General features: G+C 38.4%; 1 protein-coding gene across 1 annotated transcript in view; it reads left to right on the plus strand.

Annotated features, from left to right (window-relative positions):
• The window catches only part of Lmbrd1 (LMBR1 domain containing 1), a 92,044-nt gene that overhangs the window by 13,739 nt on the left and 50,681 nt on the right, over positions 1–27,624 (plus strand). Inside the window, exons 4-7 of the mRNA XM_010617925.3 lie at positions 15,936–16,033; positions 18,096–18,163; positions 22,883–22,971; positions 26,476–26,549. Of these exons, the coding sequence (XP_010616227.2) occupies positions 15,936–16,033; positions 18,096–18,163; positions 22,883–22,971; positions 26,476–26,549 (329 nt within the window). The remainder of the gene's footprint in view (positions 1–15,935; positions 16,034–18,095; positions 18,164–22,882; positions 22,972–26,475; positions 26,550–27,624) is intronic.

Consider the following 27,624-nt stretch of genomic DNA (forward strand, 5'->3'; position numbering starts at 1 on the left):
AATTAGTTTATTTTCTTTGTACTGGTTATATTTTCCTAACTTTTTGTTTCGGTTTTTGCATGCACATAGAAGTCACAGGAATGATGAGGCCCAAACCCCCAGTCAGAATTGTTTAGATTGTTTCCTGTTCTTCAGTATAGTTGCCCTATGAAGCACCCCAAAGCTGTTTCCTGTTAACACTTGTTCTCAGGTGATTGTTTTGTGCATAGATGTAAATTGAACTGTAGATCATGTGTTGTTGTGTTTGACTTTAGTGCTCCCCACGAGATTTGAAATTTTGCTGAATTGATGCAGGTAATAGTATTAGTTGATTGTTAGTGTTGTATTAACGTACTGTTGTTTATTTATCTGTGCTAATATTGGTGATGTTTGGGGTTTTTACAGGTTTTGGCTCTTTCACGTATTTTTGCTAGGAAAATTGCCTGTATGTACATTTAAAACATTTGTACTGCTTTGTTATTTTATCGTGAGGATGTTCTAACTTAATGAAACCATCTCAGATTATTGGGTGTTTAATAATTTTTTTGTCCCGTGAAGCAATTCTGTAGTAAAAGTATGAGTGTGGCAAAGTATGGATAGATTTGGATGGTTTAAGTTGTGGAATTAAGGAAAAATAAGAGACGAGGAAGCATTCAAATTCCTGTTTCTATGCCCGACCTCTTAGAGTACCTGAGAGTTGTAGGAGGTTTCTTCTCACCCCCTGTTGGTTAATTGCCGATAATATATGCCTGGAGTCTTTCCTGGGTGTTTTGAACTTTGCCTGTGTTATGCTACTTCAATGGAATACTGAACCTGGGTACTTTATAATGAACAGAAACTTAGTGGCCTACAGCTCCAGAGTCTGAAAAGGCAGAAACAGGGGCCCCATCTGGTGAGGGACATCTTGTGTCATCTCGTGGCAGAAGAGGAGAGGGTGGGGAGATATGTTCTTTTGTACCCAACGCACTCCTAAGATAGTGGCACTAATCCACTCGTGGAGGCAGCACTACTGTGACCCAGGGCCTGCTCTTAGTCCCTGCCTTCCAGCACTGCTGCCATGGGGTTGGGGGCCCTATGCCGGGGACACACATCCGAGACACCCAGGACTCACCATGCCCAGAATCCAGTTTGAAGAAGGCGCACGTGATCCTGAAGGCATTTCACTTCGCTGTGACTTCTCCACCTATGAATGGTGATCAGCAGTGTCGACTTTATGGTATTAGGAGTGTAAGACACCTGGCTAGTCCTGAATGTGTATTATCTGCTGCTGTTCATTCAAATCAGAAAGAGCAAGAATAAACCTTCTCTGTGAAGGGATATGGGAAAGTTAGTAATGAAATAATTGATGTACCATCTCATCAGATTTGTCTTTGATGCTTTATTGTTTTGAAAATATCTCTAATCATATATTTCCACACAAGATACAAAGGTGAGAATTAACTTTGGGGGGTGATTATTTTTGTATATGTGCTGCTGAAGCGAGCATAGGGGAGTGGTTGTTTTTGATTCAGGGTTATAAAGTACTTTGTGACCAGAGTGGTGTCCTGTCTCCTGCCCCCTTGCCTGGCCTCCCAGGCTGTTACTCACAGGGCCTGTCTTCCAAGTGGTTTCCTCTGCTTTTGCTCTAGAGATTATCTAGATAAGAACTCCTCAAGACTTAGTAGCCTCAGTTTGTTTCCAAATGGAGACATTAGAAAAACAAATGATCTTTTGGACTTACAGCTACTGTGACTTGTACATTATATCACTAAACAAATTGTTAATTTGTCTCCTTAACATTATAAACCTTCTTTCATACTCCAGACTTTAGAGAAAGAAGCACCTACTCTTGCTTTTTCTTCATACCTCGTTGGTGTGCCTTTTGAGTTTGCTTTGCTGGTTCCTTTTCTTCTTGACCTCTCTAACCTTGAAATGCTCTGTAGTTTAATCTTTCCATCTATACTGTAATCCCTTGGTGATTTTATACTGTTCCTTGACTGTAAATACCATTGATATATCAAACTTCTGGATTCAAATATTTCTTAAACTTCATATTTTTGTGTGCAACTCTCACAGGAATTTTACAGAGAAATCAAAGACATTTCAAATTTATATGTCCAAAGCAACTGACCCTCAGTCTATAATTGTCCTTGTTACAGTAGAGAACAGCCGGAAGCATGTTGCTTAGGCTAGAAAGCTTGGAGGAACCTTTGAAAATGTATTTTCCACAATGTATGTAAAAAACATGGCAAAAACTTATTTTATGCTTGATTTTGAAAATTCAAAATCTGACTATTTTCAGTACTGTCCTATTTAAGCCACCATTGCTTCTTTTTTCAGTTACTATAGGGGCCTCTTTTACACACAAACACACACACACACACACACGCACACACACAAATTCATAATATAGTAGTTGTAGTGATTCTTTAAATACATGACAGATCCTGCCATTCGTCTGCTCAAAGCCCTGTAGACCTTCCCATTTTTCTCACAATAGAAGACAAGATCACTGCTACGGCTTACAGAGCCTTACATGATCTGGCATTCTTCCCCATCTCTCACGCAGTTGTCCTGCTCCTCTCTCATGGCAGACAGACAGACACTCTCTAACTCCTAATATCCATGCCCTTGTGCATTCGCCTTTCCTTGCTGGACCTAGTAATTTGCTTCTAGGAAAGAGAGTAAGGCGGAAGGATGGGCTGTCCTTTCAGAGATGAGGTTATGACAGACCCTGAGTTTTGTCTTGCTTGCACCCTCTGGCTCTGTTCTCTTGCTCACTCCTGTAAAGCAGGTTGCTCTGTGGTATTCCACTTGTGGAGAGGCCCATGTTGCTAGGAACTGAAAGTGGCCTCGAGCCAACAGCCAGCTGGGAGCAGAATCTTGGCCAAAGCTGTGTGAATGACCTAGGAAGCAGATTCTCCGCTAGTGGAAACTTAAAGATAGCTGCTGGGCAGGCATTGCCTTGATTGCAACCTTGGGAGTTCCTTAGCTAGAGGACTTAGCTGTACTGTGCTGATATTTCCAGCCCACAGAACCTGTGATGCTCAGTGTTCCTTTAAACCTCCAAGTGTTGGGTAACTGTCTGCATAGCAATCACTACCTGGCACATCTCTCCTTCACTGATTATACTGATGTTCCCTGAACATTCTGGGGTCACTCCTACCTCAGCACCTTCACCTTGTGTCCTTTTGCCTAGAATTCTTTTCTTCCAGTTACCTGCTTGACTAGTCTTTTTTCAAGCTCTTTTGGCCCTCCGGTCTTTCCTCAGATGTCACTACGTGAACGTGGCCTACCATCTTCAACCCCTAGTTATCTTTCTTGTATTCCTTTGTCACCATCTGATATATTATAAAATTTAGTTAATCATTTATTGTTTTTCACCCCTCTGCTAGAATTTTTATTTCATTAGGGTAAGGATCTTCATCTCTAGGTCCTTGAGGTATTTCAAACATGTAGAATTGTTATTGGCACAAAAGTGGGTGCTCAAATAAGTGAACCCTCAAGTTACAACCAGCCTGACATACAAACAACTTGGGTTAATTAGGTTAATGGGAGATTCACCTGCCTCTTGTTATCTATAGCATGTACCTAGGTAATCATCCAGATCTCGGTGGTATTGACTTATAAGCAATTTGAATTACAACTGGCACTCAGGAACTGATCAAGTTCGTAAGTCAAGGGTCCACTGTGTTGGTAAAATGAGTGAGTCTTATTTGTTAGGTAGCTAAGGGAGCTACTTTCATGTTGTTAAGATTGCTTGAGCAAGGAGTGGCATTTCAGCCATGGCTAGGTGAGGAGGTTGGTAGTTTATCTCCCAGAAAAATCAAATAAAACGTTGGATAAAATTGAACAATGAATATAATGCTTTGGAAATCAGCCAGAAGCGTGTAACAGTCAGAGAAGTGTCACACCAATATAGTAGTCTCTAGTTTTAGCCTACAGCGGCTACGTTCTCCACCTCCATGCCCAGTTCAGTCCTTGTAGAAGATCTGCCAGGCAGGGGAGGCCATGAGGACCAGCAGCCGTATTGATGCAGGTAGAAGGGACTCACTCAGTTGGGTCCTGGCCACTTTTAGTAATTCTCTTGGTGCGGGGAGCAGTCTTGCAGTCAGTGAGTTGGGAGGGCAGCAGTTCTGCTAGCGTGAAATTGTGGTCATGACTGGGATGTGCATCCTTTAGCTGAACCTGCACACATATGTACTGGAGCTGGGTGGCCTGAGCTAGTCACATCCTGCTGCCTGCTGTCCAGGCTGTGCACAGAAGACCCAAAAGGTACCTGGAAAGCAAGAGGCTGAGCCGTCACACACGCCCTCAGCTTGTAGTGCTCTCTCATGAACATACAGATGCATTGGCAAGGGCATGGAGCCCGACTGGCTTAAGATACTTAAGTGCTGGGAATTTAGCTTAGTGGTTCCGCTGCCTGCCTCACAAGTGCAAGAACCTGGGTTCGATCCCCATTGCCCCCCCCCCAAAGTAAGATATTTAAATAAAAGTTCTTTCTGATTATGGGCTGATCATAAAGATATGGAGATACCGGGGCAGTCCCTGGAAATTGAGGCTTGAAAGTAAAAACTAGAATTAAACAACTGAGTAGATACTGGCAATTTTATGCTGTGTGGGATAGAGATTTCACAGATTTTAACCTGATAAGTCATTGAGCAGAGAAACAAAACAGGAACAACTACTTTCTGTCATATTAGCACAATCCAAACTTGATATACTATGTTGTCTAAAATGTGTCAATAAAATTATGAAATATGCAGAGAAATAGGAAACTGCCAATAAGGAAAACAGCAGCCAGTAGAAACAGTATTTCTAAAGGTTAGATTTTGTACACAAAGGCTTTACAGCAGCTATTACAAACCATTTCAATGCATAACTGTTTAAAGAATTAAAGGAAAGTATGACAAACTGAGATTTTCAATAAGGAGATTGAGGTTGAAGGATATGGTAACTAAAATGAAAAGTTTATCAGAGGTTCCCAGCAGCAGGATTGACATGACAAAAGTAAAAACTAACCTAAAGATGAGAGAGAAGAGAAAATTGGAAGAAAAATCAGCAGAGCCTCAGATGCCCTGTGTCAACGTCAACTTTACCTAAGTATGTAAGATGGGTGATTCAGAAGAAGGAGGAAGTGCTAGAGAAAAGATTCAGAAAAATTTGTTGGAACCCAGTCCACACATCCTGGATGCTCTATGCAGCCCAAGTAGGAAAAAATAGAGATCCAGACCTAGACACAAGACAGAGAAATCTTGAAAGTAGTAAGGAAAAAAGTCCATGACCTGTATGATTAATGACTTACTTCTAATGTGAAACCATGGGCACCAAAGGGCACTAGAATGCTGAGATGCGAAAAGAAGAAAAGTCAAGAATTCCGTGTCCACTAAAATTTTCCTCTGAAAATGAAGGCAGAATACACATGCCACAGTAAAACGGGAGAGAATTCCCTTTGAGAAGACCTGCCTTACAGGATGAAAGGAGTGACACTAGATAGTCTAATTCATTGAAAGATAGGAAGATCTCCTGAAATTATGGTAATGTAAATGGTTAATATAAAGATTCCGTGATTTTTAACTTTGTAAAAGATATAACATTGACAAAAACAGTAACTACAGTGCTGCAGTGTTGTTGTTGTTGTTGTTGTTGTTGTTGTTGTTGTTGTTTGTTGTTGTTGTTGTTGTTGTTGTTGTTGTTTTTGTTTTTGTACTGGGGATCGAACTGGGAACCTTTCGCTTGAATAGACCCAGTATGTGGTGATAGCACAAAGGAAAGAAGAGGAAGTAGAGCTGTATGTGAGCAAGTTTGTGCATTAATATTTTGTTACTGTTTACCAGCAGTAGATTGATAAATTAAGGTATGTTCGGAAGGGAGAAGAATTAAACTGTTTTTATGGCTGACGTGGGTTCATGCAGGTGGAAAAACTCAAGGCACTTACTGTATAATGACACATGCAGCTGGGATCATACAGTGCCAGAGTGACATGAAAAGTATAAACAGGTAATTAAATAACTTGAGGACATTTTTAGTCAGAAACTATCAATGGTAACATAGTGTGAGACTTTTACATGAATACTACAAAGAATTGCTGATTGAGATGAAAAAAGAGCTAAATTACAATTCCATATTACAGGATTGAAACACAATGTTGTAAAAATGTGTTTATGGCTGTTTTTCCTTCAACTGACCTGTAAATTTATCAGCTCCATAGTCACACAGCTTTTTAAAGGAATATTTTTAAGAAACTGACCAAACTAACCCTAAAATTTATGTGGAAATGAATAGGATTTAGAATTGCCAAAATGATTTTGTAAAAAAAAAATTACAGAATGACTAAATCTCAAAACGTAGTATAAAACACAGTGTATATTAAGATTAAAGTTTAAATAGGCAGGCATAGAGAGGAAATGGAAAAGAATTCAGAATCTAAACATAAAGTCCTTAGTTTATGGTTAGTTGATTTTTCTAAAGCTTTGCAAATTTATTTCAACTCATCAAAAATTCTTTGGAAAGTTACAAAAAGTAATTTTTTGCATCCCTCCCTTAACAAAAATTAACTAAAAAAATCAATATAAACTATAAACATATATAAATGGCTTAATCTTGATGACTTTAAGTTAGAAAAGACTTTAGATATGACTCAAAAACAGGATTCATAGAAGAAACATTTATAAATTATACTTCATCAGTATTACAAATTTTATCCATGGGCTGATGATTTAGCTCAGCGGTTTGGTGGCCTGCCTTGCAAGCACAAGGACCCAAGTTCAATCCCCGGTACCAAAAAAAAAAAAATTTGTCCTTGAAAAAACACAATTTAAAAACTGTATAAACTCAGTATGGTGGCACCTACCTGTGGTCCCAGTTATTCAGAGGGCTGAGGCAGAAGGATCACATGAGCTTATAAATTCAGGACCAATGAAAGTGGCATAGCGAGACCATAACCCTCTTTTTCCCACACAAACAGCTAAATACAGGAAATATTTGTAAATTATAAATAAGGGGCCCTATGAGAATACATCTTGTCACTCCTTAATAACAGAAACCCAAATCACTCAATAAAAAATAGCCAAATATTTGAATAATCACTTCAGCAATGAAGGTAAGTGAAGGCTCCTAAGTATGTAAAAAGATGTGCATAGTTATTAAGCATTGGGGAAATGTTCAGTAAACTATATAAAATAGACTGGAACAGCTGTATTTCAGCTGAAGCTGTTACTGCAAAATACCATAGACTCAGTGACTTAAATGGCACACATTTATGTCCCATGGTCCTGCAGGCTGGGTCGGTCAAGGTGAAGGTGCCTATCGGCTGGATTCCTGGTAAGGACTACTTCCAGCCTGGCAGGCAGCCACCTTCTCACTGCACCCTCAAATGGCAAAGTGTGCATGCTCCTGCCTCCCTTCTTTGTCACATAAAGACACCGATGTCCTCATAAGGGCCCTGCTCTGTGTCCTCATCTAAAATTAATCCCCAAAGGCCTTGTCTTCCAGTACCAGCACACTGGGGTTAGTGCTTCAACATAGGAATTCTGTGGGGATAATGCTCTATAATATTCCACCTTAGGCCTCCTGGAGTTTTCATCTTCTGTATAAAATACTTTTATTCATCCCAACATCCCTAAAAGTCATAATTTGTTCCAACATCGACTCTGAAGTTCAAAGTCTCATTTAAGTATTATCTAAATCAAGTATGGGTGAGACTTAAGTACAAGTCATCTGGAGACAGAATTCTATGTGAATTATTATGTTCTAAAATATATATAGTTGCGTTATAGGGGTAGAATAGACATTCTCATTCTGAATAGAAAAGGTCAGAAGGAAGAACAGGTCTTAATCAAGAACCTGTGTGGGCAAATGCCATTGGCTTATAAGGCTTAGAAAAATCCTTTTTGCGTTGATGCTCTGCATTCTGGACTTGGGTGGGGGGGCAGTAGTTCTGCCCACAGGACATGCTGGGAAGACAGTTCTACCCCTTCCACTCTGCTGGGAAGGTCGAGCTCCCAGTACTTTGCTGGGTAGGGTTCACACTCCGAAGACTTTGGACAGCTGTTTGGCCCTTGAAACCTAGGCAGTGCGCGCTCCTTCCCCTCACTTTTTGAAACTTAGAAGGCGCCTTGATCTCTGAGTAACATTGGGGCATAGTGTTCCTTGTCTTGGGAGTAGTATGTTTGGGTGGCCGACAGCCCTGTGGTCTGGTCCGGTAGGATCTCAGAAATCCCTTCATTTCATCCTATCTCCATTGTTTTCATTCAAATCAGCTGTGTTTCTGATTAGGTCTGTGGTTTATAACTACACTAATTTGATTACCAAATAGTTTTTCAATTTAGGGGGACACTAACCTTCAGTACACAACTGGGTATAACAAGGAACAGATGCTATTCAAATGTTGAATGAGTGTAGAGAAACTGGACCCTAAGTGCTGCTCTTGGGGAATGGAAAAATTGTTCATTCACTTTAGAAAACATTAACTTTCTCAAAAACTTTAAACTTACTAGTGGCCTAGAAGTTTCCACTTTTAGGAATCTATCCAACAGAAATGAATACAATGTCCACACAAAGATAAGTATACAAATATTCATAGCATTTTGCATGACAGCCTCAAACTGGAATGAATCCAAAGGTCTAATAACCCGTATGTGGGGGAAATACATATATATAATATGTAATATATATAATATATAGTAATATATATATATATTTTGAGACAAGTTGTTGTTATGTGGTTCAGGCTGGCCTCGAGCTTATTAGGTAGACTAGGTTGGTTTTGAACTCACGGTGATCCTTCTGCCTCAGCCTCCAGAGTTCTGGGATTGCAGGTATGTGCCAGTAGGCCCCGCATGGTGAATATTTAAGTAAAATGTGTACCCAGACAATGAAGCACGTATTTAGCAATCTTAAGTTAGCAATCGGCATGGTCCATGGGCCCAACCTAAATGTAGTCAAGCCTATTTGTAGACCTTTTGTCAATGACTGTTTTCATTGTCTATCTGTAAATAGGCCGCAAAACAGGAAATCTTTATTACTGATCCTTTACAGAAAAAAATTTCTAACTCTTGAGATTAATGAAAGCTGCCAGACGAAGAAATATGAATCTTGTCTAATTCTCTGTATATGAAGTGTCCATTACAGCAGGTATCTGGAGACAGGGAGCAGATCAGTGATGGTTCCGAGGTGGGCCAAGACTGGGCTTTACTTGCCACCTGGCATAGGCAACTTTATAGGGTAATGGAGATGCGCTAAACCTGGGTGTGGTGAAGGTGACATACCTGTGTAAATTCACTAAAAGCCATTCAGCTTATACTTACAATGTCTGAAATTTGCCATAGTACATTATTATTTTAAAATTTTTTAAAAACTTTAAATTACTATTTAAAAACTTTACAAAGTTGGGAAAAAGTATTCAGCTAATGTGGAGAGCTACTGTAATAGAGTATGGTGTGGAATTTCATGTAAACGCAGTCAGGAAGGCGTAGGTGCTGTTACCGTAACCTGGGATGTAGAGCACCTGTGCTGAGGCTTGGACAGGCGTCCTCCACAGGCCCCGTGTGGAAGGCCTGGTTCCAAAGTTGCATTGTTGGGAGGCGCCGTGGACAGATGCCAGAGGGGGTCCAGGGCCGTTGGAAGTGCCCGGAAGATGCTGGGGGCCCTGGCACCTTCTGCTCTGTCACTCCCTGCTCACTTCTCCGGTGCCCCAGAGATGGTCCACTGACCGGACAGAACCTGTTAGATTTGTATAGCAAGGAGAACCTACTGTAACTCAGGTTTGTATGGGTTCATTTAATTTTCTAGAGTTAGAATCTTATCACTTCATTTACAGATGAAAAGAAATGCGGCTAAGAAATGATGAAGGCCAGAACTTATAAATCCGCTTTTTTGTGTATGATACAACATGGTCTACAGGAATAATCAGTTTGCCATGCTGCCTGCCTTCTATGTTTTCCATCTTCTTTTATTTCTGTATTTCTTCGTGGCTTTGGGGTCAATGTCCTGGTCATCAGTTTCTGCTTAGTTGCAGCTTCTATGAATTATATAATCTTTTCTCTGGCTATTTAATAGTTTATTGTTAAAGAAATGGCATTGTAGTGTCAACCTTGAAGTAAGTATCATAAAGAAGGGAGATGACAATGACCAGAAAGTTTGTAAAGAAAATGACTGTGCTTCAGAATATAAATTCTAAGTTAAAATCTGTAAATAATTTTATTCTCCAAGTTACATATTCTCAGCACATTTGCACAGCAGAATGTTTGAAATCCCCTTCAGTATAATCATAGGTTGTACTAGTTATCTGTTGTCATGTAATAGATTACCTCAGTATTTAGCAGTTTAAATGACACACTGTCTTTGTTTCAGTGGGTCAGGAACCCAGATGTACATCATCCTGGTCCCCGGGATCAGGTACTCTTGCAAGCTGCAGTGAGGTGTCTGTTGGGACTGCATTTGCCCCTCACTCTGCTGGGGGACCCTTGGCTCCCAGGCTCCTGCATAGGGTGTAGGTCTTCCCTGTTGACCAGCAGCTTCGGTTTTGCACCACCTGAGCTCTTCGGGGGGCGTTTCACAACCTGCATCAGGGTCTCCCAGAGCAGCAGGGGATGAAGTGATCAAGACAGAAGCCAGAGTGCTTCTGTAAACGAATCTCAAAGTGCCACCCAGTACCTCTGTTACAGTCTCTCTGTCAGTAGTGAGTCACTAGGTCCAGCCCATACCCTAGGGAGGGGACTGCACAGGGACTTGGATTCCATGGGTGGCACCGGAAGGAGCCATTCTGGAAGCTGCCAGTCTTACAGATAATGACAGCTTTGATGTGCATGGGACATTTACTGCTTTAACTTACAGAACATTTATAAAAGGTGTGAAGTTCTAGGTGGGTGGTTTGAAGTCTCTGGTGACCCTTGCTGATTCCATTTCTTTCTCTTCCCCTTTGGAAATAACCACAATTCTGAATTTAGTTTGTTAGTTTTTCACTTTGCCTTATAGTTTTACTGTGTTACCTAATTCAGTTTCACATCTTTTGAACTTCTTGTGAAATGATTTTATTTCGGCCTTCTATTCCTGAGGCCCATACTTGTTCTTGAGTAAAGTATAATTCATCTTTATTGTGTATGAATATATCACATGTTAATATGGACTTTTTAATTTTAAGATTTGTGCAGTGGGCCTTCTTCTGCTATTTCCTAACGCGTGTGCCCTGACTGCTCAAGGAACCGGACTGATAGATCACAAGTTATAGGTCTTCGAAATTGTAAATAATGACAAAGTAGTTCCTCCTTTATACTAACTTGAGTCCCACTGGAAGCATACATGCCTCCTGGTTGACCTGTGTCCTAAATTCAGTATTACTCTGCATTTGAAGTTGTTCCCAGCCTGCCACATGTTTGAAGCTAATCTGTGGTTTGATTGTTTGGAAATGAAGCTGCATGTCTTTTTAAAGCTTTTGCCCTTTTCTTTTTTTTCCTTGAAATAACTTTTTTCAATTTGTTTTTAAAAATTGATTTTGGAAAATTTAAAAATACATGTACTAAAATTTTAAATATCTTGTCTTTTCTCCATTAGAATTAGGCTTGCTGAAAGTAGAGATTTCTGTGTTTTGACTATGTTAATATCCCTAGAATTATTCCTGAAACATACTCCGTAGGTATTTGTTAATGGAATACATTGTGTCAAGGGCTTTTGCTCTGTGTACTAAAATAATCATGAATTTTGTATTTTGGTTCTTTCTTATTTTGAGTGAGACATCACATACTACATGGATAGATTAGTTTCATTCCTAAGATGGACCCAAATTGGTCATGATGGTGGATTTTTAATAAAATATATTACTGGATTTGATTAGGTGCTTTCTCAATTAAGACTCTGAAAAGTCACCTTCTAGGTTAGGGTAGTCTAATTTTTCTTTATAGCTCTTGTCAGGTGGGACTGTTAGACTCAGCTAGTGTTATAAAGTGACTCAAGAAATCTCTCTGTGCTTTAGTGAGTGCTGCAGGCCGCTGTGCGCAAGCGAATTCATTTTCTCCCATTATCTGTACTCAGTTACTAGTAACAAGTTAGAAGTCAGTGTAGCATTTTGCACTATCTTTCCTAATTCAGTAGGGAGTAGTTCGTTTTGAGTGATTTATTACTCAGAAAACTTACCTCTTACCTTGCACACTGGTTTAGAATTCTTAATAACCCTCTGGGAGTACAGTACTTCCATTGTAGAATGAAACAATGCTTTCATTGAGTTAAGAGATGTACTTTTTCCATGGAATGACCAGTCATTGGCTGTCCTGGACCAGCATTCAGTACCACGCTTTCATGAGGGTCTGAATTCCACTTTTCTGCTCTCCATTCTTAGCATGATTTCTACCTGAATCTCTATCCAGTGTGAAATGGTGCCAGAGTCTAAGCCGTTGTGTGTCAGTTTTAAAAAGGAAGCAGGGGAAAGAGGGAAAGACATGAAAAACTGAAAAGAAAGTGGGTGTCAGGATTGCAAATCAGTCTTATCCCTGATTTTTTCAAATGGATACATGGATATTGTTAAAGGCTTTTAGAGTTCCCAGCATATCTTTATACTTTGACCCTCTAAAGCAAAAAGTTTTGTAATGACTGTTCTTTCACAGTATTAACTAGGATATTCTTTATCATAGTGCTTTGCTGTAAAAGTTAGTTCTTATTGGTAAGTAGGAAGAATATGTTCTGTGAATTTTAACAGTTCAGCAGCCCAGTGTATATACAGGTTAATTTTCATATGAATTATACAGCACTTAAAAGGTCAATTTCTTGCTTTTTGTATATATTTAAAAACAGAGGTATTATGTATTCTTTGCAACAGTTTTTGACTTTTAAAACTTTGTGGCTCTATTCACTTATTTTTGCTAGTTCTTGATAAGTTGTTTTTAAAAAGGAACCTTTTTTTGAGTTTAATTCTTTGTTTCTGTGGACACGAGGCTTTTTAAGTTTTCTTAATGTGCTCTTGGGTGTTAGTGGGTCTATTAAACAAAATTCAGTCTTTTATTTGCTAACAGCAATATTTTAACAAAAGCATTTATAAGTAAAAGCATACTTTATAAAGATATTGAGATATGAATATGTCATAGCATTGTAGTTAAGAATAATGTTCCTTTGAAAATAGCTATGAATTTGAAGTAAGACTTTAAAAGAAACAATTTCTGTTTCATGATAGTAATAGTAGCAATATATTTTTCCATTTACTGATCTGTAAGCCCAACATTGTATTAGAAATGATCCAAACCATATAAAAAACTGTTAAACTCAATCTTTCAATTTTTCACATTCTTGGGTGAAAGAAAGAAATATTTTATGAAGGACACTGCCAAAGAACATTCAGCTCACTCGTGCCTCGTCTTTTTTTTTTTTTACCCTGCCATTCTTTTGTATGAACATAACCTAAGCACTCTTTGCTTATCTATTTGTAGATAGACATTTGGATCACTTCCAGTTTTTGGTCATTGTGAAAAATGTTATGAATATACAAACATTCCTTTTGGGTAAGAGTCAGTGCAGCCGATCTGACAGTTATCTGCAGGACTTGCTTGTATTGCTGATCCTTGACCAGCTCTTTTCATCTTATAAAACTGAAACCCTATGCACATTAAATCATAAATCCCCATTCCTTTCTTCCCCTCAGCTTCTGATAACTGCTGTTATGGCTCCTGTCTAATTGTGCCCCAGAGCTTCATGTGATCATAGGTGGGGCTTTTTCAGAGGTGGCTGGATCTAGAGTGTGTGATTGATTTGCAGTTCAGTGCTAGGCTTAAGGCTGAGGGACCTCCACCCTTATGGATAGCACTGTATACAAAATAAGGGACAGAAAGAGGCTTGCTGCTAGTTACTTGTAGTTTGTTGCTTGCTTACCTGTGCTATCTCCTGCCCACTGTGAACTGTTTCTCCTCTGTACACCCCTCTGCCATGCTAACCTACCCAGGAGCCAGCCAACTGTGAACTAAAATCTCTACGCACTGAGCCAAATAAACCTTTCCTCCTTTAACTTTGGGTGTCAGGTATTTTGTCTTAGAAATGAGAAAAGTAACTAAGACAATCACCGTTTTACTCTCTCTCTCAGCTTTTTTTTAAACCTAAGTATCTCGTACAAGTGTAATCAGACAGATTTGTCTTTTTGTAACTGGCTTGTTTTACTTATTTAGCATGATGGTCTCAGAGTTCATTGTGCAGCACATGAGCCTTACTTTTTAAGGATGAATTTTATTTGATTTTATGTATCAAGCTACATTTTCTCCCTTTATCTATCAGTTGGCATTTGAGTTATTTCTACATTTTAGCTATTGTGAATAATGCGGCTATGAAGATGAAACCTTTTTTTCAGTTCTTTTGGATACATAGTCAGAAGTGGAATAGCTGGATCATATGATAATTCTGTTTTTAATATTTTAACATCACACTTTTCCACAAAGACTGTACTGTGTTAAATTCCCACTCATAGTGAGTGTATGGTGTTTTAGTTTCTTCATATCCTTGCAAACACTTTTATTTACAAACCATCCTTATCAATCCTTTTCTTGGTGGTGTTTTGTTTTTCTTGTGGTGCTGAGGTTTATGCCCAAGGGCCTTCACATTGAGTTACATCCTTAGCTTTTTTTCTTATGTTTTTTTGTGTGTGGCAGGTCTCATTAAGTTGCTGAGTTGCCCAGGCTGGCCTTGAACTTACAATATTCCTCCTTCCTCCTCTGAAGTGCCGGGAACAAGGGCATATGCCACCATACCTAGCAACAAATGCTTTCTTTCTTTTACAAAGAAATAAAATGATTATCATTTTGTAACTGGTCTATATATTGACACTGGTACTATTACGTTTCATAAAATTTTGTATGTGCAAATACCTGTTAAAACAGGTTTCTTAGACCTAATAAAGCCCCCAAAAGTTGTTCATCTATTTTTACTGTTAAATATACTATATCTCTGGTGACTGAATTTTCAATCTAAGCTTTATTGAATGGAATACTTAGACTGCTGTCTACAGACACGTCTCAGATTCCACATCGTACCGCGATACACCCTCAGCGAGGCTCCACTGAGTACCATCTCCCTCCTCACCCTGTGGCTGGGGCCTCACTTGTCCCCAGGCCTTCCCAGCAGCAGGGAGGCTTGGCTTCCTCTCCAGTCTGTGTTGTCAGACTGCTCTGCTGTCTGGCGCTGTCAGGTGCGTGCTCACAGCTGATGCTTCTAGTCTGAAATTCAGCACCACATCTGCACCAAGTAACTACTGGGGATCTGATCGAGTGTGCCCTAGCCCAGGCTGCCTGGGGTGGAGTCTTCTGTCCCAGAGTCACTGTGACAGATTGCAGATGTTGGTATTGTGATTTGATTTCTCTGTACAAAGAAAGAAGCTCTACGCAATGAGTTTGTGGTTTAATGGTCACAAAATGTTAGTGCTGCTACATTCAGTATGTGTAAAATTTTTAAAATTTATAGATATTAAACTTTTAAACTTAAAAATCTTGAACTTAATATTTCTGCTTTTTTAAAGTCTTCATCTTGCCTTGTGTAACATCAGTTTCATAATACTGCATATTTTAAACTTAGCATGGGGAATTATTGTTACCAAAAGGACAGTATCATCTGTAGCCAACTCTCTAACTTGCCAGAGTAGCTGGCAAAGGTTGGGTCATCTGTCCCCAGTTTCAAGTTGGAATAGAGAGGAGATTCATGGGAAGTTTGTCAGTACTGAGGCCAGTCCACAGCAGGTGCTCAGAGGGTGGCTGCCTCAGTTACTGCTGGCTCAACTGTCATCATCGTGTTTGTTCCGTGTTCCCCATAGTTAGGATTATTCTGATAGTGCTGTTGATTTCTTGGGATGGGAGAGAGCAGTCTGTCCAAGTAGGACCCCGGCAGACGGGAACGTAGGGATTGGGCGGTTGTGACTTTGCCAGGTGAGTGTTGTAACCGCACACACATACAGGTGGGTGCCTGGGATGAGTACACGCGCATTCAGCAGAACTCTGTGTGATTTATTTCCGCAGCTCTGTATTCTGTTATCTTGTTCTGCGTGTTCTTCTGGATCCCTTTTGTCTACTTCTACTATGAAGAGAAGGACGATGATGATACTGGCAAATGCACAGTAAGTTGTCTTGCTCCCAGGGTCCCATTGTAGTTTAAAAGAATGATTTCCTTCTTTTTCAAAGAATATGCTTCTCTTTCAGTTTATTTTAGGTCAGCATTGTCTAATAGAAATACAGTGTTATTCACATGTAAGATGTGAAATTTTCTACTGACCACACTGAAACAAGTGAAAGAAATATTTGAAATTCATTTTAATTAAACGCTGTATTTAATACCATGTTTAAATACTGTCATTTAAATTGTAGTCAAAACATACTGAGGTATTAAATTTCTTTTCACCCTAGTCTTTGAAATTTAGATTGTCTTTTACACTTAGCAGTTAGAACTAGCCATGTTTCAGGTGTTTGGTAGCCACACGTGGCTTGGGACCAAGGCATTTCTGGAGTGGGGGTCAGTAGACCTTTTTTCTGGAGAGGGCCGGCCCGTCAGTGCTCTGAGTCCCCAGGATGCAGCTCAGTCTTTACAGTGTTGAGAGACGACGCTTACCTTTGTAAGGCAGTGAGAGAGGAGCTGCGCCAGATGGGCTCCCAGGACTTGGTTTGTGACTCTTTTCCAGCATGTAAAGGAGAAACATTGCAAGTTCTGTATTTTGTGCTAATCCTTGATAATACCATACAAAAACCTGACGTATATAGCACACGAGTGTTCATTTAAGTGTTGGTGTAAGATTTTTATTAAATATAAATAAATGTAATTATGGGGTACCTTAGAATATATTGCTACTGTATAAACAGGTGGATCCTATTTCTATGTTGCATAGATGGTTTAGTCAGAAAATTGATTCATATATAGTAGTTATCAGTACAAAGAAGCAATTATTGAAAGGTATTTGTCAAAGTAGAACATTTTTAAAGTGGAAAAAGCAGAATAGGAATAAATATCTTTATTGAGTTACAGAAATTTATTTTATACCTTGTTTATTATGTAAATACAAAACCGTATTCAGAAAACAGCATCGTGTTTAGGCATGCTTAAAACCTTAAGAACATTTTGCATCTTATTTCTAAAGAGGTTAGAATTACTGTTTGCGGATACCGTATAACCTTATATTTGAAAAGGGTGTGAGGAAGGGGGCTGGTTGCACATTTAATAAGGTATCAGGGAGATGCTTCCCTCATCTTGCGGTTGATTTTGGGATCCCTGTTACTTTTTTTCTCTTGTTTTTTTTTTCTTCCTGAAGACTGTCTTACTTTCTTTGTGGATAAGAACTTTTCATATGAAACACAAATTTAAATTTTACAGGGCAATTTTTCTAGAGACCTGATTGGTCTGAGAGGGCCAGTGTTTTTTCTGAAAAATTTTTCTTTGAGAATACTTGATTCTATCCATGTTCAAAATAGGTAGCTTTGTGTTTTTTTGGTTTTTGCTTGCTTTACCTCTGATTGCATTATGGGTACTAAACAAAATACATCCTTTAAATTCCCAATTCTGGCTTTAAGTGTTTGTTTATGACCTATGTGGCTTAGGGCAAATTAGTTCGCCTTTCTGAGCCTGGGCTTCCTTATGTCTAGAGTAAGGGCGAGAGCATGTATCTTAGGGTTGCTCTGAGAATTAAATGTTAATGTGTGTAAAGTTCTTGGGAAGGTGCCTAGTATGATGAATGTTAGGTATGTACTTAAATATATTTGTATACATATATGGGTATATATTATATGTATTATGTATATATGTGTACACATGTGTGCATAGGCATGTAAATTAAAGTTTTTTTTTTACCATAACCCATTTGGATGAATTGGCATTGTAGGTTCTGATTGCTACTTGTGTAGGAGAATATTTTATTAAATATTTGAATAAACAGTGAAAATGAACATTAATTATACTTCCAGAGTATTACTTATCATAAGGGGTTAACCATTGAGAAAAGTTTTAAAGCTTGTGTATGTTGTAAAGGTCGTTAAAATATGGCACACCATTTCTCTTTAAATTTTGCTTTTTCCCCAACAAGTGAAGCGTTACTTTTCGTTCTAAGTTACATTTGATGTAAAGATAGTGTTACACTGTTGTCAGAATTTTTGTATAGGCCTTCTACTGATACACTTTTGTCTCTTGACATCTAGCAAATTAAAACTGCACTCAAGTACACTTTGGGATTTGCTGTGGTCTGTGCACTTCTCCTTGTAGTTGGGTAAGTCTTGGTCTTTTTCTCCTTGACAATGGAAACAATTATTTCAATAATAGCAAAAGGTTCAGTCAGGAAGAAAAACAAAGTGGTGGAAAAAAACCAAATTGCCTTCTGTCTCACCATACCACCACAACAGACATTTTGGTGCCCAGTGTCCCACGTGGACGTTTGTGTGCCCACATGCATGCAGGTGCCCATCCTATACTGAGTGCACCCTCGCGCTTCCGTTTTGTACAAGTCTGGGTGTGTGTTGTCCTCTTGTGGGTGATCTGCTCGTTACAGCGCTGTGGCCCTCTCTCCAGAGTGCTAGTGTACAGCTGTGAGTTTTGTCTGTATTCAGCCTCCTCTTAGATTATAGCAGTGTATTTGAACAATCTAGAGGTGACTAGTGGGCATTTATGTTTGCAGTTTTCTCACTGTTATAAAGAGTAAGGTGATAAAGAAAGAAAACCTGTGTGTGTCTGTTGTTTTAAAGTTGACCCATCAGTTAAGTCCTTGTAGGTGACTTGTTTCCTTAGATCTTCATTTTTATACCAGTGAAGTTTTGAACATTTACGTATACATCTGAAATTTGTCCTTATTAATAGAAGGTACTGTATTTGTCTATTAAAACTGAGTCTACAGGGCCGGGGATTTAGGTCAGCGGTTCAGTGGCTTGCCTTGCAAGTGCAAGGACCTGAGTTCAATCCCTGGTACCAAAAACAAAACAAAACAAAACAACAAAAAAAAACCTGGGTCTACATTCTTTTTTATGTTTGAAAATATATGCTAATCTTTAATAATTTTGGTTTGTAATTTGGTATTGCAAATTTCAATGAATAACAAAGCATTTAATTTATAAATGACAATTAGTGATACAAATGAGATTGCTCAGTAACTTTTTCTAGTTCCTGGAAGTGGAGTGCAAGTGTTTTATAGTCAGCCATGTCTCCAGCCCTGCTGCCTGCCTTAGGGTGCCATGAAAAAGGATGCTTGTTGGAAGGACTTTTTTTTTTTTACTGATTTTGCTATTTATTTTAGCTCATGAATACATTTTAAGCGTATTTTTTGGCTTTTAAAGAATGCTCATGTTAATTTGCTCTGATAAAGTGGAGGTCCTTTGTAAACCTAAATTATCTAGAACGGGGATTGGCAAACTTGTCCTGAAGGGAAGATAAATATTTCAGGTGTGCAGTGTATTTGGTTTATGTGCTTCAACTGAATCTTGCAGCTCTAAAGTAGTCCTAGAGACGATATGTAAACAAAAAGGTTACAATAAAGCCTTATATAAGCACAGGCCTCCAGTAATGTGCCAGGCCCCAATTTAGAACATGATTAGAACGTGACTGCGAACCGTCAGAAACACTGTAGGTCTGCATCAGTCAGGAAAAGAATAGAATAGTAAAGACTGCTGGTGTTAGGGTGTCCATCATCCTATGTAAATATTTGAACGAGGCAGATTTAGATTAAGCAGTCGATTAAACATGCTGACTTTTTTGGAGGTACGCATCTCAGTGTCTTTGATGTAAGATACGTTTTTATTTGAAAACTGGGTCTTGCTCTGTTGTCCAGGTTGGCCTAGAACCTGCCATCCCTCTGCCTCAGTCTCTTGAGCAGCTGGAATTATGAGTGCAACACCATGTCTAGCTTCAGTGATGTATTTTTTTGCTTGATGAAATTATAGATAATTTTATGGTAAAGATGTGGTGTGGATTTAACATTCATACATCTCATACGTTTTTGGAGCACATGTGTACTGGGTACTCCGCTAAGTCTTGGGAACAGAAATGGAGGGCCAGAGGCTCTGTCCTTAAGGTTCACATGAGGGAGACATAGCAAGTAAGTTATGAGTATAGTGTTTCACTGCTGTAATAAGAGACGAATACCAGGTGTTGCTGGTGGAGGAGTAAGTTCTTACTCTGCCTTACAGAATTAGAACACCCAAGAGGAAGTGATATTTGGGATTTGAAGGCATGAGAATTGGTCAGCCAGGTTTATAAAGAATAAAAATGAATAGAGGTAGAGTGTATTAGCTTGGCCTTGCATTACGCAGCACCATAGGTCAGGTGGCTTAGACAACAGACACTTACTTTCTGACAGTTCTGAAGCTAGAAGTCTGTGATCAGTGTGCTGGAAACTTTGGTCTTTTCGTTGGTGGTGGATGGACAGCTTTCACTCTGTTCTCACATGACCTTTCCTGTGTGCTCGTGTCTAGACAGAGCTCACCAGTGTCAGTTCCACTACACATGACCTCCTGTGTGCTCGTGTCTAGACAGAGCTCACCAGTGTCAGTTCCACTGCTGATAAAGGGATGGCCTGAGGGCCCACCCTTACATACTTAGCCGTAATTAGCTGCGTTAAGATAACTTACCCAAGTCCATCACGCTGCGGGGTAAGGCTAAAGTAAGTGTATTATTTTGAGGGGGCTAGGAGATACAGTTCAGTCCATAAAATAGATTAGCAGAGATGCTGAAGTTAGCATGGAATGTTTGAAGAATGGTGTAAAAAGTATGATATAAATTGAAGCCTTCCCTTCTCAAAAAATTTTTTTAAAAAAGCACGTGATGTTACAAGTGGTCACAGGGGCCAGTGACAAGGTTGGGCATTAGCTAGGTAGGTAGGCTCTGAGTCTTATGTGCAACATGGAAGAAATGTTGAGTTTTATGTTACAGAGCAGTCCGAAGACAATAAAGATATGAATGTATTTCCACATGGGAATACAGCCGAGTAAAATTCTATGACTTTGCCTTAAAAGTCACGGCACTGTGGAGGGTGCATTGAAAGGGCAGTTTGGGGTTGAGTTGGAGAAGCAGTGTATTAAGTGATGGGTGGGAAGATCAGCTAGATCGCTGCTGTAATAATTCAGGTGAGAGATGAGGGTCAGAGTTGGAGAGAGGAAGAGACAGACAGGCCATTTAGAGGATAAATACCGCTTGAGTTGGTGATGGAGTACAGAAGGTGAAAAACCTATTTTCAGTTCCGCTGAATTCATCGTAACAGTTTTGTATCTCCTGAAAGTCACTTGCCTTTTCTTTGTCTCTTTCTGAGGAAATAATCTGTATTAAAATAATTCACTAAGTCAGATTGGATGTAAAACATTTTTACTAAGAAATTTTTCAGTTTTATTATTTTCAGGGGCATGAAGGAAAATTATAATCTTACTCAGCTGCATTTCTTAATTTGATCTAGTACTGACTGTGTCTTCGGAGACTGACATGTCCTGTGTTCTTTTTTTTTTTGAGGACTGAGATTAAGAAAGAACCTGAATGCATAAATCCCATTGTACTGTAACACTTGATTATTGTGGTATCATCGTGAGTTAGTAAATGCCTGATAATCTTACTATCTGCTCCTTTCCTCTGCAGAGCCAATCTATCCTTACATTTTCATTTGACTTCGTTTGCCTCTCTTCCTTTTCTTAGGAGGGATTCCTTTCTCTTTATAGAGCGCCAGCCTGGCCAGGGAGCAGTGCTCCTTCCTGCTCCTGTAGTAGTTACAGGTTGACGCGCTTCCTTCCACATGGGCAGCTGCTGCCCTGCTTCCTCACCCTCTCTCCCTCCCTCGTCCCATTACAATGGGCCTGCTGGAGTCAAGGCCAGCATTGATTACAACGTTGCCCTGTCAGTCACATGTCTGAATGTTACTGCTCAGAATGTGTGGGTTATTTAGTTGTAATATTTTGAGTTCTGCTTACGGCTATTTCTCTTTCTTTATATGAAAATATTTGAGGTTTATTTCCTAGATTACAAAGTGTAGTAGATAAGGTAGTTGAGGAACCTGCTTTGAGTTTGTGCTCTAGATTCTACCTAAAATATGTTTTCTTCTCAGATGTTAACTCTGAAAGTTTTCTTCAAAAATATTTTCCTGAGGTCATTCTGATAATAATTCAGAACCCTTAAATTTAAAGAACAGATGCCCTAATATATGTTGAACCCATTGAGCATTTATTTTTTACAAAAGTGGATAGGTCTTAACTGCTTTGCTTGTGATTAAAATTGGGCTAGGAAGTCTTGCAGCTACTCCTTACCTTCTAGTTTGCTTCTCTGCCTACCCACCATAGGAGATACTCAGCCCTTTACCTTAATCTCCTTATTATCTTTTTGTTTATTGAGCTGTATTAGACATTAAAATAGCCACTTAATCCTTTTTGCATTTTCTCCATTCTAATCTGTTAGAACAAATCTTAAGCTGCCTTTCTGTTATTTCTTCTCCTTTCAGTTGTGAATTAAAAAGTAGATATTATTTTCATTATCTCTATTAGAAAAATCTCAAAAGATATAGAAAAATAGTAAGAAAAATAAAAATCATTCATAATTTTAGTGTGAAATTTCCCATTTATTATGATGTATTTACCCTCTGTTCTTTTCAATGCATGTAAATATATTGAATTAAGTTTCATGTACTTTCATTGTTTTACTTAACATAGAGGTCCTCTAATTACTTTATATATTTTATCTTTTATTTTTCCCAGCCTACTAGGGTGTCATTGACAAATAAAGTGTAAAAAATAAAATATATGGAGTTAGAAAGGAAACTAATTATACTAAATGCAGTAATAAAACTTTAAATTTATAACAAAGTGAATGAATATGTAGATAAATTTCTCACACTTCTCTGTGCATGATATATATTATTAATTCTTTTTGTTTTAAAAATTTATCTAAAATTTTAGTTTCAGATCATTTTCTTTTGTTCAAAAAATTTTTGTAAAGCCATTAAGCAGAATTATTGTTTCCATTTTAGTGCTTTTGTTCCATTGAATGTTCCCAGTAACAAAAATTCTACAGAGTGGGAAAAAGTAAAGCTCCTGTTTGAAGAACTTGGAAGTAGCCGTAAGTATTGCATACTGAACAAATTAGAAGCTGTGTTTATTGAGGCCTGTAGTTTCTATATGACATTTTAATTGACTTTTGCATAAAGTTTTATGTTAAAAAGAGTTTTATTCAAAGTATTTAAAAATTTTTTCTTCTTGATTTCTTTCTCGGTGAGCTCATTACAGACACTCCTCATTTAATGACTGACTTTGTCCAGCAACCAGGTTGTTAAATGAATTGGAATTGCGTAAGCATGTACATTACAATATTCAGAACACAGAAATGGCCAGAGGAACTCCAGCTTGATGGCTTTGCTTATATAACTCTTAATGTGCGACACTGTAATGTGTAACAACATAAAACTACACTACTGTATTGTACAGTACAATCAGCAACTTACTGTACTGAATAAACAAGGTGTACTGTACAAAATAAGACTTGAGGCTATAAACAAGATATACAGAACTGTAGGGGGGAAGAAAGACAAATCTTAAGTCTGAATGAATACTTTTAACAGGTAAGTCTTAAACGGGGGATATCTGTATTGGTGTAAGGAGCACTATTGCTTCTTTTATCCTGCTGTATTGCTGAATTGATTATTCTTAATTATTAATTCTAGGAGTCCTTTGGTGTATTTTTGGGGGGTCTTCTATTTTGAAGATCATGTCATCTGCAAATCACGATAATTTGACCTCGTCCCTTTCTGTGCATATCCTTTTTATTTCTTTGGCTTGTCTAATTGCTCTTCCTAATGTTTTGAGTACTGAGGAGTGGTGATTGTAGACATCCTTGTCTTGTTCTGATTACGGAAGGGAAAATATAGGCGAGTTCAGTGGATAGGTTAAGAAAGTTACCTACTCACTGAGAAGTACCTTTACTGTTAGAAAGTAGTGTCAGATAAAAATTTGTAGCTGGATATGGTGCTCTGTGCCATAATCTCATCACTTTGGAGTACTCTTGAGTACAAGATTAGCCTGGGCTATGTAGAGTTCAAGGCCAGCCTGAACCACATACTGAGGCCCTGTTTAAAAAATATCTATCTGTCTATCTAGATAGACACTATAGATGTACACTATTACTCAATTTCATTAACACTTGGACATGGTAAATGTATTTTCCAAAAAAAACTAGAATACTTATATTTAAAAACATACTGAAAAATGTCATTGCTTTTGTAATTTTTCTAATAGGTACTGCACATTCTTTGCTCACTATTCTTGCTGAGATAATTTTCTTAATTTTAAATTTTTTTGCTTTGCACTCAAGATTTCATCTTGTAAGTTGTGGTTTATTCATACTTTGCTGTTATCAGTAAGAATAAGGATAGCAAGACTGGTGTCTGCTGTTGCCAAATCATCAGGATTTGTGCCCCGTGATCCTGTTGCTGAGAAATAGCTTCCTTTCCTACAGTTGACTCCTTCAGGTTTCCAAGTGGCTACTCTCCTATTTTAACCATTAACTTAAACAAGTGACCCTAGTGTTTCAGTATTACTTGATTTGAATCAGTGAGTAGATAGGTAATAATCTATTTTTGTACCCTCGTTCTCTTTAGTTACCTATATATCTCCATCCATCCATCCATCCTTTCATCCACAGTCTCAAATCTTAAACACCATGTTCTAGAATGCATTTCATTGGTCCCTCCAGATCTGCTGTCCTTTCAAATCCAAAAGAGTCACCCAGCTATTCCTAATTTTTAGTCTTTGTCCCTTTCTATTTGCCTGCATTTTTAGGTATCTAGTATGTTTAACTGTTTAAAACTATGAAGTTTTTCCATGAAGAAAAGATATGTATCTTCCATGTGCATGAATGTAATCAGTGTAATTGATTACCATAAAGGTATACAGAATATCCACCTGTCCATCACTACAGAAATTTCCTCAGGATGCCTCTTTGGTTAATATTTTCCATGAGAGACAGTTACAGTTAGTTTGTACCAGTATGCTTAGAATTCTATTTTTAATGAGTTTGGCTTTTTTCACTGAAAAATGTTTTAAAATCTGTGTAAGTAGTTGATTTCCTTTATGTTGCAGCAAATGATGCATTTTAAGAATATGTCACACCTTCCTTATCAGTAGAATTTATTTAGGTGTATGCCCAGATCATGGACCCTACCTTATTAAGAGAATTTATTTTCAGTGTCTTTTATGTCATCCTTTAAAAAAATAGGGATAATCTTTAAAGATTAATTTTGAATCTTTGGTTCTGGTAATTTTTAATATTAATAACTTTTTGATTGGCTAAAGTGTTACCATAATTCTTCATTTTATCAATGCTAAGACATAATTGTCTACATTTTTATATATCTGATTTTGATACGTATTTTATAAGTCATGGTAGTTTAAAATTGCTGTCATCTGGGTGTCTTAGTGGTATGAACATCTTTTGTTGAGACTTCTGTTAAAAGCAAAAAAGTAGCAGCATCAAAATGTCTTTGATTTGATAAAATATACTTTTGAAAGTTACACACTTGTAATCCCAGTGCTGAGGAGGATCCCTGCCAGTTTGAGGCCATCTTGACCTATATAGTAAGTTCAAGGGCCACCTGAACTACTAGAGACTCTGTCTCAAAAAAAAAATAAAGCTTAAAAATTTGTTTTGCACAACTTGTGAATTTGTTGGTATACTCTTTTTATCTGTTAAATCTGAGACATGAGTTTTAAGAAGATATATAGTTTTATTAATCATGAAAATATTAATGTTAATTAAATTAATCAGAACTTTGTATTTGGTCTCACAGAAACTGCATTTGAATTAGACCAGTACGTGCCCAATAGCTTCTGTACTAAACCTAGAAAACTTCTCACTCTCATTTGACACTGGTCAGACGTGTGTGGTATTTTCTTGTGTAATCTGATGTATTTTTGTGCCACCTCAGCCCCTCACTTGTGGCTTTCCTTTAAATAATGTTATAAATCCTACTTGTTAATAAAGTCTTCTTATCTTTGGTGTTACATTTAAAAATACTTTCTGTTTCTGTTAGCTTTTATTTTTATGTTAAATTGGCAGGCTAATCGTTTCATGTTAAAAAGTGAAGTAAACTCTTAAGATTTTAGTTTTATGCTGTACATTAAAAAGTTTATCTGAAAATTTCAAACAGAAGAACTGGATGTATCAGGATTGATGAAAGAAGAAGAAGAAAGAGTAAAGAGAGGTGGCTTTCTGTGTATTGTTACTTACCAGACTCCACCCTTGGGAAAGTCCGGGTGGTCTTTTTCATCACTTTTTGAGCATCTGACATTTCACTATCCTTTTTCAGTCCAATAATTAAACAGTAATTTTCAGATGTAAAGGGAAGAAAATCTTAGCTAGTGTAAAAGATCTTTAATAAATGATTTTGTGAAAGAGCCCTTTAAAATCTCCCCACATGGAATTAGCGCTTCAAGGGCATGGTTTTATATTTGCTTTATTCCTTAAGAACCTGTAAGGAGTGTAGTTGCCTGTGTTTTAGATTGCCTCACTGTCGCAGATGCACTTGGGGAATGCACGCGTCCATTTTTAACAGTGTTTCCTTCCCCACAGACGGGTTAGCAGCCCTGTCCTTCTCCATCAGTTCTCTCACGCTGATCGGGATGCTGGCAGCTATAACTTACACCGTAAGTATGAAGCAACCTTTTTACCTTAATAGTCTAGTTAGCCTAATTCTATTTTCCTCTTTAAAATGTCTTAGTTCTTTGTCAGTTTTCCTTCAGTTGGGTTTACTTTAGAGGTTAGAGAAGTTTTTTTTTGTTTTTTTGTTTTTGTTTTCTTTTGTTTTGTTTTGGTACGGGAGATTGAACTCAGGTCCTTGCGCTTGCGAGGCAGGCGACCAAACCACTGAGCTAAATCCCCGGCCCTAGAAAAGTTTTAAGTACTTAGTCACAGTCATTTTATCTGTATTTGTGAAATTTAATATCCAAAAACAAATTTCATGACTTTTGAACCTTGAGAGGGATACAAGATGGATATATATTGTACAGTGATAGATTTCGATGTCTAAGCAAGCAGAACTCTGGACAGTAAATCAGTGTCTGTCACTGGTTGAGTAGATTTATCTTACTTGGAGTTGTGAGAAGTGAGCCTCAGACTCAGATTGTTGGTGCTGGAGAGAAAGAATACACTCAGACAGCAAGTGAGAGGACTCGACAAGGCAGAGTGTAAAGTTTATTTCTGCAGAAGGGCACAAGTGCACTCAGACAAGAGGTGGCCAACGCAGTGAGTAGCAGGAGGCGGGAGTTTCAAGCCTTCATGTGTGGGCAGCGGCTAATCTTTAAATCTATTGGCTGAATTCGAAGGCTTGGACTCTATCCCGCTGGCTGGTTTAAGCTGAAGTGTTAAAGAAGGGTTGTGGAGGGGAAGGAGGAGTAGGAGGGGAGCAGGTGTGGGGAGCAGACAGTCTTTGTTATTGATAAACTGTCTTTGGTTTGCAGCTGTGTTCTGAGTTTAAACTGAGTGGGGTTCCTGGTAATTCTGGTAAGGGGTGGGGAAGGGCCACCGGGGGACCAGAGTGTAAGGGGAGACGCTCCGGTTTATAGCCTTTGAAAGAAAAGACAGGGCCGCAGTGTCTCGCAGAGATGCAGGTTTTTTAAATCAGGTATTTTATCATCTAGCTTGATGTGTTTCTAGTATGTACATTCTAATATTCTCCCGCACATTAGTTTTTGTACTTTTTCCAGTTTTGCTGCAAGTGGC

Source organism: Fukomys damarensis, unplaced genomic scaffold (assembly GCF_012274545.1).
Source record: "Fukomys damarensis isolate Sample0158 unplaced genomic scaffold, DMR_v1.0_HiC HiC_scaffold_27, whole genome shotgun sequence".
Taxonomy (NCBI): domain Eukaryota; kingdom Metazoa; phylum Chordata; class Mammalia; order Rodentia; family Bathyergidae; genus Fukomys; species Fukomys damarensis.